The 12,168-nt window shown below is 39.9% G+C and overlaps 1 protein-coding gene across 2 annotated transcripts in view; it reads right to left on the bottom strand.

Moving 5' to 3' along the window:
• Nucleotides 1-12,168, bottom strand: part of NEGR1 (neuronal growth regulator 1) — a 452,691-nt gene that overhangs the window by 245,435 nt on the left and 195,088 nt on the right. For both annotated transcript variants that reach the window (XM_028733090.2, XM_028733091.2), the window contains exon 2: nucleotides 604-836. In XM_028733090.2, coding sequence (XP_028588923.1) covers nucleotides 604-836 — 233 coding nt within the window. The remainder of the gene's footprint in view (nucleotides 1-603; nucleotides 837-12,168) is intronic.

Raw genomic sequence — 12,168 nt, 5'->3', positions numbered from 1 at the left:
CCTACTTCAGGTCTTCAGTCCCAAAGCATGGACAACAATGATATTGGGAGCATGCCAGTGAAGGTGGGCCCAGCAAACCCAACTCTGACCTCCCTGTCATGTGCTTCAGTGCCTGAATAGAGATTATGTTTACCACCTTTCTAGAACATGTCCTATTCTTACTGAGTAGCTTACAAATGCTTATGTCAGGATTCACAAGCCATTGCTTGCAAACCCAGACACATTTTATGATTGCCCCCAAGCTCGGTGGGACACTGATGTACTGTATGCTCTCCAGTTATCTAAATGTAATTTTCAGCATTCACTGAAGTGTGCCTGAGGAATTGGGTAGAACTTGGGGAAGAGTTATCCATTTCCCCAGTATTACTCTGGGATTGCCAGCATTCGTATGGGATCATCTTTCAAAGAGAAGCCAATTATCACATTAATTGCATCAGAAAGACAGTCAATGAGTGAACTGAAGGGCACAAATAGACAAACAAGAGTAAATTAAACGTTTCGACGTTGCAGCACATAAGAATGCCAAATAGATTTCCTTTTGAAAAGCAGATTGCTTATGATTATCTATAAAATGTATATATCTATATAATGGGTGACTAATACCTTTTACTGTTAAGTACACCTGCATTGTCCTCGGCGTGTGTTGAGTCTGCACCGAACAAGTATAGGGACCATCATCTGAGACATCCACGTTCTGTATCTGGAGGCTGTACTCCTTTTTGTTTGCTGTTGCAATTGAAACTCGAGGATCTACTGACCACTTGTCTCCTCCTGCAAAAATAATACTTGATCGGTTCAGCCAGGCACCTTTTGAAGCTCCATCTTCCAAGTAACACCTGTAGATTTCAAAGAAGAGAAGCAATTAACTTTTTGGCATATAATATACTTGTTTAATGTTTACATATTTTGAATTGGATGCATTCGGAACTACAACTTGTAATGGAAGAGTCTAATTTTGCACAAAAATGGCAAGCCAGTGCAAATGACACCTGATGATCTATTGCTGAGTAGCTTTCTATTTTCTGAATGCCATCCCCTCCGCCAAAGGGGGATAAGTTTTTATTAGCAGTAGCAGTATCAGAATTACAGTTAAAGTCCCCAAAGGCAAAGATATACAGACGAAATATACAGTGGAATGCAATAACTCAATCAGTGCACACAAAACAATATAAGGCAAAACAACCATAACAAAGGAAAACCCATGATTGCATAATGTAGATGTTTGAAAAGTTGAATAGGTAAATAGAATGATTCCTGCAAGTTAAGAAATCCATGTTGTGGATGCACCTTGTCTACATTCTCCAAGGTTCAGAAACAAAGTACTGGGATGAATAGACCTAACTGTAACCCAGCAAAATGCCACTCACATTAGATATATTTTTATATACTGAACAAAATCTTCCTCCCTTAGACAATGTGATAGAACTTTTGAACTATGGACATATCATAGAGAAAGAAAAAGGTTCAGTAGTGAAACACTGGTGATGAGTTTAGCAGTATGTGTAGATCATGTATAGATCTTGCAGGTTTATTAAAAAAAGAAAACAAATTGTGAAACCGTAGGGTATTGCAACAAGAGAAGATGAAACTGGAGCTCTATTCATACTAATAGAGACCATTAAATGCTGGGAAGTAGCGATACTCAGGCCATTGTGACAGACTTCTGCCTCTCTAAACTTCATTTTGAAAATGTTCAGCTACAAATTGAAGAGTGGTTCTTTTAAATGAGCACAAAGTACAGCCACAGAATGAAATACACATCCACCGAAAAGGGTTTGACAGAATCTCTACACAATCCCTCAGGGGTTTGAACACCGTGCTGAAGATTGCTACAAAATCCCAAGCTGAATTCAACAGGGTAAGTTACTGCCAACAGTATGAAACTAATCAGTTGAAAAATAAGGAACATGGTATATTGTAGAATCTAATTTGCAGCCAGTTTCATCCTCCTGCCAAACCAATCCTGCCCTCCTCCCCCCCACCCCGGGGAAAAAACAGGAGGAGTCTTTAAAGGTTTGTATTAAGAGAAATACTTTCTTTCCATATATATTTTTTCAAGTAGAGAAATATAGCTTTAAAAAAACCCCACCTAAAATGTGACTATGTTGTTAAGGTATGTGGTCAAACATTCAAAAATGGATATTCAACATGTCACCGTCTTCTGAGAAATCTATTCACGCTAATTGGGAATTAAAGGTAATATTAATTAATGACAGAAAACTGAAAAGGATTTCTCAGGTTTTTGACAAATATGCAAAAAAGACTAATTGCATTTTTATTAAATAATTCAATCCATCACCTTTGATGGAATGATTGGAACATTCTCACTTAATGATGCATTTTAAGTGAAATGTGGATACAGTATTTGCAACGTATCAACGGGGCAGAAGCTTCCCAAGAGAGAGAAAAAGCCATTAGGTTTTTTTGTGCAGAACGATGGACTGAAAATGCAGCACACTGTCTATTGCCAAAGTCATGCTTAAATAATACTCCAAATAATAATAATAATAATATTTATACCCCACCCATCTGGCTGGGTTTCCCCAGGCACTCTTCAGTATATACATACAAGAGAGCCATCATTTTTTCAAGAGCATCCCTTTTCTCTGAAAATACAACTTAAGGAATTGGATACACAACACTCCATCAAACTTTTAAGCACATGTTGATATATCAAGTGATGAAATAGGCTGAGGCCCTTGAAAGACCACCATCAAATCCTGGGAGACAAGTCGAACCCCATATGGATAAGGAAGGTGTTATGGGGTAGAAGGCACTCATGCAGAAGAAGAATGGAGTGCTAAAGTGCTTTTAGCTCACCATCAGTTTATTATTTGTGCTCCGTACACAGTGTCCAACCCTTAGGGCATTGGTTCAGCCTTTGTGGTACGGAATGAGACATTTTTTAAAAATTGCACAATGAATTGGTAACATAATTACTTAAAATTGCATATTGAGAACAAAGCCTTTTCTACTTACACCTTTGTCTGTTTCATGATCATTATGTGCCAATTGGCACTGTTGAGTATTGTTACAGGACAGTTTGAGCCAGCCTTGAACAGCAAATCAATGCACGAGCATGCATAGGAAGTTTCCTAATACATCTGCATGGATCAAGAGGTCCTTAATGGAGGGTAACATATGGTACTTCTGATTAATTATGACTAATTTGCTTTTGCTCATAAGCATCTTCTGCTCTGAGCTTGACCTCGATATTGGAATTGGCCTTCTAAAAACCATGATTCATGGAAATGCATGAAGCATCATCCTAAGCATGCTCATCCAATTGCTTGAGAATCTATGCCTTCTCAACCTGCTCAATAGGAATCAGGCAGGATATGCTCTTCAAGATGGAATTTGGGTTTTAGAATGGAATCTGGAATATATGTACCTAATAGCTAACTTAATAAGCCCCCTACATAGGCCAACACAGGTAAGAAGAGCCAGTGTGGAATAAATATATAATATTAATTTTCAACAAGGGAGGGCAAAAAAACTGAAAAGAAGTACAGAACAATGGGGAATGTTATCAAAACACTTACAGATGACAAAGGCATTTTAGGAAAACAGAGAAAAGGCATGGCAAGAAAGAGGTGATAAATTGCCACTGCAGTTTAGGGAAAGGGCATAAGTCAGTGGCAGAGCACATAATTCAATACTTAACATCTCCAAAGATGCTGGAAAAGATTCATGTCTGAAACAATAGGAAGTTGCTGTCATCTGTGTAAACCAAGGATGTGGTTGGACCAACTCCCATCAGCCATTGATAGCATGCCCAATGTTTCAGACAGGAGCCATCCTTCCGTATTCATGGTGAGACAACAGTGAGTTAGATGGCCCAACCTTGTGATACAACATGAAGCATCTTCATATGTTCCTACTGTGAATGTATTTATAATTAGGAACAATGCTGTTTCTCTGATAATATCTTATGTGTTGTTGTTTTTCATGGGGCTCATATCAGGCCACCTGCCCAGGGGATTAGATGTTTGAAGCAAGATGGAGGTCAGTAGAGCTGAGGTTCTGGAACTAATGGGCAGATAAGGTAAGGTAAGGTTAGGCCCTCAGACAATTACCAAGGTGTTGGCCCTGGACCATAGTTTACCTGAAGGCAGAAAAAGCAAGTTCTCTCAGCAGAGTCTTGAAGAAATTGGCAGAGCTTTGTCATCTAGACAGGAGAGCTGCTTTTGAGTGCTGCAGCTAGCTAGTTAAAGGGCCAATGCCTTCCTTTTTCTGTGGCCGCTGGGCTTCTAGGCAGCAGAGTTTCAAGCTGCAGGGCCTTCTTTGTAGGAACCTCAGGTTTCCCTGATCCTCCAAGGAGTCTGCGATGTCCAGTGGCAGATCTATCTCATTAGGGTTTAGGGGGTGAGATGCAGGTTCCAGTGCCAGTGGGTTCATGTGGAAAAGAACAGGATCTATCTCTTCCTTATATATACTTCTGTAGGAAGAATCTGATTCCAAAGGTTCCTGATACATGGTCATGACAATGGGGACCCTCCAGATGTTGACCTCAGTCTCAGCCAGCATAGTCAATGGTTTGGGGCTATGAGTACAGTAGCCCAACTACATCAGGAGGACCACTGATTTCTTATCCTTCTGGTATCATCTTGGCATATTCATTTCTACGAATACTGGCAAAGATAACCTGGACTTAAATGCACATGTTTCTAGAGTTATATCTTACATATATACTTAGAGCCAAAGAATATGGCATTTTCTCTTTCAATGAAGCATGTCATGTCAGCACTATAAAACAATTTCAACAATGCATTTCATTGCTTTTGAAGAAGCTTCCCCCCAAATAACTAAATTAATGAAGTCAGATCTCAATGCATGAGATGGGAATTAATTAAAGATTAAAGGCATTTCTCCCTTCATATTTAATCTTAACTCGTATGAAAACTATGTTCAAGCAGACAGGTTTAGCCAGGTACTTTCCAGGTACTTTCACAGCTGTCTCCTCAGCCAAACGGACAGTTCTGAAGCTTTGAGTGCAGAGTCTTCAAAAGACTATAAAGCAGCCAGATGCTGTGACATGTGTTTTGAAAGTTGCAGAGTTTCCTCTCTGCTCTTCATGAAATAAATAAATAAATAAAAACCAGCTCTTTGGACATCAAGGCTTTAAAGCTGAAATGGATAAGATAAAACAGAGTTGGAAGGAGGAATCATCAGACTTGCAGCAGGCTGTTTTATCTGCTGGAGTTCCCATTCTCTCCTCTCTCCCAGCCTCTCTTGCCACTTATTAGAACAATTTGCAAAAGTCACAATAATACAGTATTGCTTACAGTATTGCCAATCTAAAACGAGTTTCTCCATGAATAAGGGTCCTTGTCCAAAAGGAGTTTACACATTAATAAAGCAAACCAATGGTGTAAATATAGTTGATCAAAAGCCACCCATAAACTGATCTCTATAACCAGGACTTTAAATGTAGGGCATCAAACCTAATTCACAGAATAGATTTTGGGAGCCCATTCATCATTCATACTTGCTGTTATTTATGGCTGTTCAGATTGGAGTATCCCAAACTTTAGGAATATATGTAGTTCTTGCCATATAAATGTAGATTTTGCTTGAGTGTGTGTCATCATCATCATCAATGGAACATGTCATAACATGCAGCTTTCTTCTCTGACAGCTTGAGAATTTCAGAATGTGGTCTTTGAATTTGGAATGGGATCTAGGAATGGGCATGATACCTACATATGTAATTTTATTTGTATACTGCCTTTCCATAGGTAAAACTATGCTCAAGGTGGCTTAAATGTGTGTGTGTGGGGGGTTACATAATTCAAAAGGTAACAAAAGTAGTAATAAACAATAAATAAAACATTTAAAAAGTTACAACCAAATTGAGCAATTTCCACATAAATCATACTAAAGATACATTAAAAAAACAACCATAAAACCAAAACCAGCAACAACCCCTGCCCCAAGCAATATCCCAGCCCAATAGTCTGTTCAGCAACCTTAGCTTTTGTAGTTGGAGTCAGTCAGGGCTCTGCCCTCCCAGGCCAGTTGGAAAAAGGTCTGCAAGGCAGGGAACAGGTCTCATAGCCAAGATAGTCCTAATAGTCAAGGTAGTATGTATGTAATGACACATATTCCACGTGGATGAGTAGACAAAGATTACCTACCACTGAAAGTGAATGTATCCTCCTCTCTAGAAATTATATGGCAATTCAAATGTTATGTCGCAATTAATTAAAAAGTGATCACTTGGTTTCCAGAAATATCTCCTAGTGCAATTGTTTTGTTATATTTAAGTACAAATTATACATTCATTTTCACCGAGCATTTACTATGGACTTCATCTTTCCTCCTTTCAGTTGTTTCAGCTTCTTGCTGGTCACCAGAAGATTATACTTAATGCAATTTATTAATAAAAAAATCTCTATGAAGCACCAATTATTCCTTATGAATAAAGAATGACTATACAGCAAAATTAATTAAACCCAGCACTACAGTCATTAGACAGAAGCGACATTAATCCTTATATTTCTCATGTCTCTTGAGAAACTTTTCTGTGAGCAGGAGTTCAGCTAAAGTTGATTTTCTATTTATGAAAAGATTACTGTGTGTGAACAGCAGAAAATCTAGTTTCTGGGTTTTGGTTTTTTTTTTAAAAAAACCCTTCTGTTGTGATTATTTAAGCCATATGCTTCTAAAATACATTTACTGACATCAATTTTATCATATCTGATTGGAAAATTCTTTATTTCTTTTACCAGTGAGTTTATTCTCTTGGTTTCATGAAACATTTTAACCCTAATAGGAGATTATTTCATCATGTATACACTGATGGGTTCTGAACTGGTGGTGACCAATCATAGGCGGGGGGGTGTGTGTACTTGGGGCCCTTGTGCATAGCTCAGTGAAAATGTTAACACGGAGTACAGCACCTGACCTTTTTTTAAAAAAAAAATCTCTTAAAATGTAATCATGAGGGAGACTGACTCAATAGGGGAACCACTACCAACAAGGCCCTGCCATGGGTCCCCACCAACTGGCCAGTCCCCTGTGCCGGCACCACCAACAGGACCTCCCCTACTGACCATAGGGCCCAAGACTGTTGGTACTGAGGAAGGTGCTCTGTTCGGCACCTGAATCCTGTTTTACAGTTTTGTATGCTATCACTAATACCTTGTATTTGGCCCAGTTGAGGACTGCACTGGCTGCCAGTGAACCAAGGTCTTATGGGGATACCCCACTTACCACTCGCCCATGGTCTCATGGGACTATCCCACTTACCAACCTAGTAGCTGTATTGTACACTACATGCAGCTTCTGGACCATCTTCAAGGGCAGCCCCATGCAGACTACATTGCAGTAGTCCAGGGCTCAGCTTAATTGTTGCTGAAGCAGCATCAGAGCTCTGTGTTCTTTGCATCTAGCCCTGTGTTACACAAGCTTATTGTTTTCTCCACTAGCAAGAGTTTCACACATTTCTAAAATGGAATATTCCCCCCCCCATCTCCCTCCCTCTCTCTCACACAGAGGGGGGAGCGAGAGAGTTATGATGACGGCGATTCATATTTTATTATTTACACAGTCAAAATTTTAAAAAAGCAAAACAAAACCCTGCCATTGTCTTCAATGGAAATGCGGGATAGTTCAGTTGATAAAGCATGAGAAGAAGAAGAGTTTGGATTTGATATCCCGCCTTTCACTCCCCTTCAGGAGTCTCAAAGCGGACCCTCTATGAGACCCTCTATGCTTTAGTTCGAGACCCATGTTGGACAAAATATTCCTGCACTGCTGGGAGTTGGACTAGATGGTCCTCATGGTACTTTCCAACTCCAGAAAATTCTATAATTCTATGAGTCATTGTTGAGTTAGTTGGGCAAGACTGAGCTAGATACTCTGACACGATATAAGGCAGGATCATGTGACAGATCACGACAATTTGAGTAGCTTGCTCCTTTAGATATTAAAGCTGCACTTGATTTTCACTCCTCACTTGATTTTAATCTCACTCGGGGCCCATAGCAGGATCAGGCAGAAGCAGCAATGGCTGAGCCTAAATATAGGATCTTTATAGGATTTCAAGATACACAATGCAAGTACAGTGGTATCTCGCAAGACGAATGCCTCGCAAGACGAAAAACTCGCAAGACGAAAGGGTTTTTGGTTTTTTGAGTTGCTTCGCAAGACGATTTTCCCTATGGGCTTGCTTCGCAAAACGAAAATATCTTGCAAGTTTGTTTCCTTTTTCTTAAAACTGTTAATACAGTTGCGACTTGACTTCGAGGAGCAACTCATAGCACGCGGTGTGGTAGCCTTTTTTGAGGTTTTTGAAGACTTTGGTGATTTTTGAAGCTTTTCCAAAACTTTTCCGAAACCGTGCTTCGCAAGACGAAAAAATCGCAAGACGAAAAAACTTGCGGAACGAATTAATTTTGTCTTGCGAGGCACCACTGTACTGTACTACAGACCCTCTTCTTCTGTTTTAGGTTAGGTGGTTTTGAAATAGTAGTCCGAATGGACCAGAGTGGATATGCCTGAGATCTAAACTCAAATTTAGGATACAATTTTAGCAGCATCCAAACGCAAAGTTTTAGCTACAAATAAATTATCCTCTACTTGGGAACTTTGGTGGGTATCCAATACAGTGTCTCATCTACAAAGGGTTCCTGCTTGTGCAATGGGACCTTCTCCCTCTCTTTTCTCCATGTGCCTCCATGCTTTTCCCCATCCTCACTCCGATGGGATGTTTACTTAGTACTGCATTTGATGCAATACTTTGTATGTAAATCTACATCTTTAGGGTGATTGTAATCATGAAATTAAAATGCATCATCTGCAGAAGTAATCCATCAAATTCTGTCTAAATAAGTCTAGGCTTAATTTTGGGTTTCACACCAACACACTAAGCAGACAATCTACAGAATTTATTGTGGAGCTGTATCAAGTTCAACTGCACTGTCTACCTGTTAAACATAATAACCTCAATTCCCAGAATGTTCAGAAAGTTATTTATTTGTATTCAGTTGAAGCACTGCCTCTGTTAGCTTAATAGCTGTGGGTGGTACCCACGTCATCTGTACAGCAGTATTTACAGTGCATTAATCTCACTAATGCTACTTAGAATTCACAGCCTAAAATGTGAATTTTCTTCCATTTTTATATTGGGTGGGACTAGCACAGGTTTACTATCAGTGTGAGTCAGTAAAAGCGAAGTAGCCACCAGAGGGAGACTGAGCTGTTTTATTAAATAGGATAGGTCCCTTCACCACCGGTTTCCCTCGAGTCAAATAAAACAGGAGCTTTTTAAATATGCAATCTATCTTTTTTTGGTATAGGTCCAAAATAATATTCAATGCTTTGTGCAATGAATCCATTTCTTGCAATTCCGTTTGGGTTTATAAAGACCATTTTGCCTGGCATCGTTTTTTTCTCTCCCTACACACACTGAGCACAGCCCAGACGGTGTGCTGGGATTAATGGATGCACCTGTAAGAGCAGCCCTGTTTTAATTTGTTCTGATTTGGGCTGTGCAGTGTGGGAGCAGTTCATTCTGGTTCCAAATGATTGGAACACACTCTGAACAGGTTGAAAGAGTGTAGCCTACTTTATCTTCCCTGGCACCTTCATCACAACATATGCTACACCCTGGAAACCTCATTTCAATTCAAGTTGATTTTGCAGTTCATTGCTGTGCATCAGAGTGACCTGTTGACTTCCTCAGAGCTGCTATTTTTACACTCGTTCCTGGGTATATATATATATGAAAAACACAGTTTACACATATATTTTCTCCCTCTTTCTTTCCCTTTCCTAGAAATGCAGCCGTGCTCTTCCTGTATCAAATATTTTCAGATGCTTGAAAACTGGTTATTAAAAGGAAACAACCACACATTTCTTATTGGGTCTGATAGGGAAGCTACTGCCAAGGCTCGGGGAGCTGGCATCATTGCATAGCAACCTGCTACAATGCTCAGTGATGGACAATAACAGCTCACAGAGGCGTGGAGACTTCCGACATTTATGGCATCATGTTGTGACAATATAAGCCCACTTCATGAGTGTCTAGTCTGTGTGTATAGCCGATGTCTGGAAAGGCAGTGGATCTATGACCTCTGTCCCCTGCAAAAACTGTTCCTTGAGTGGAACTTAAGCAAAGAGGGCTCATGTGAATATAGTTAGTTGTACACTTATCTCAGTAGGATCTCCAATTATGCAACCAATCAGTTTATTGTTGTCACGGACCAGGAACATTTCTTCTGCTTTACACATCCATGTGTGCACAAATCCCACCCCTCTTGCTATTTTGCTCAATGCATGGCTTTTAGGACTGAGGTTGGTAAGATGTGGTTCTGGCTCCCTGCTCCCTGCTTTTACTATATACCCCATATACTATCTGGGGCTCTTGTGAATACCCCTAGAGTAAACTTGATTTCATTGTGCATGATGCCTTTGTTTCGGTTGCTAAAATTTCAGCCCAAAATCATGATTTGGGTAAGTCTGATTCTATGTGCACAGCTACAACAAAACAGATCATGTCTCCTCCTGCAGTTCCCCCTTTACTCTTAGACGACAATTGAATGCTGAAAATTTGCTATGTAAACTAAGACAATCACATCACTTTTTTGGAGTATTTAGACAAACTCATACAATTTAACTGTCTTCTCTTAAAAAACACCCACCACCTACCATGAACAAACCAAAACACCAGACCATAAAGCAATAATTGCACTCCTCTGTGAATGGACAGCTACAAATCAGAGAAGTGCAAATGTTTAAGGAGGAAGTAAGAGCTCTCCCCGGGGTACCTGCCGAATCATAGATTTTTCAGGAGACATAGCTTTTAGCATGTGCTTCTTAATTGGCAAACTGCTGGAAATAAATGGATCAAATGCTTACTTGCTACCTGAATTTTTATGTGTAATTAGCATAATTACCATTCATGAATTTTTCATAGGTCACCTCTAGTACTTTGGAGATTTTGTATATGGATTATTAAATGTAAGGGCTGTGCAAACCACATTATTATTATGCTTGATGGCAGGCTTGAGAAATTAGTCTGCCACCTACAAACCAGATGCTATTACAAAAGAAGGGAGGCAAGAGAAAGGTCAAGCACAGACGTTCCAGTGTATTTTTCAATCTTGCATCGCTCCTGATTGTGAGACTGGCCTAACCATTGGAGAAGGCAACCTGGCAAGATGCACTACCTCTTCTAAGGTTGTGAATGGAAACTGACAAGTATCATGTTACTTTCACTCTGCTGTTGCAACAGATACAAGGAGTTTGTTATGCAGCAAATGTAGGGAGACAGCTTTGCAGCAGTCAAGTAGACTGGTAAAATTCCACAGCCAAGTATCTTCCTGCAAACCTAGAGTGGTCTCCAAAGACCATAGCAACTTCTGAGGGCAAGTGGCATTCAAACTCTACCATTTGCTCTCAGGAACCTAATATGATGGCTAATGGAGGCTTTCCCCACCCCAGACTTTGACCTTTGCATATGAAGATGATGGGAAGAAGAGACAATTTGTAGCATCCTCTGCTCCATTTCTACCTTGGCAGAACTCCCCCCACCCCAGGCATGCTTTCTATGTCCCAATACTTAAATATTTTAATGAATATTTTAATCAACTTGTATTGCAACTTTACTGGTATTTGGTTTTTATGTATAGTGCTGGTTTGCCCTGAATGGCAATGTACATATGTGTGCAGACACAGACAGACAGACAGACAGACACACACACACACACACACACACACACACACACACACAAAATTAAACATTGCAAAGTAGTATTGGAAAGCAGCCTAGAGAAAGATGCGATGTTAAGAATCTCTCTCTCTCTCTCTCTCTCTCTCTCTCTCTCTCTCTCTCTCTGTCTCTCTCCTTTCTTTCTGTTCAACCACTCCTTGCTGCTTGAAAAGCAAAAGTTTAACAGGAACTTTTAATGCATATGCATTCACTGCAAAGCACAACAGCTAGACACCATTTACCAAATTTCCACCAACAGTGTTGTATCAATTATACACAGAAGCACTGGCAATAAACATAGATCTGCTTCTTAACTACCACCACTTGTCTTAGAGTTAATATTACTTCTTGAATTTCAACCATAGAAATATCCAAGACAACCAAAAATGGGTTTCAATTACAGAGCAACCCCAATCCCTGATCTGCTGCATTGGAGGGGTTGCAGAGGAGGA

This window comes from Podarcis muralis, chromosome 5 (assembly GCF_964188315.1).
Source record: "Podarcis muralis chromosome 5, rPodMur119.hap1.1, whole genome shotgun sequence".
NCBI classification, from domain to species: domain Eukaryota; kingdom Metazoa; phylum Chordata; class Lepidosauria; order Squamata; family Lacertidae; genus Podarcis; species Podarcis muralis.
This window is presented reverse-complemented; position numbering and strand designations above follow the sequence as displayed.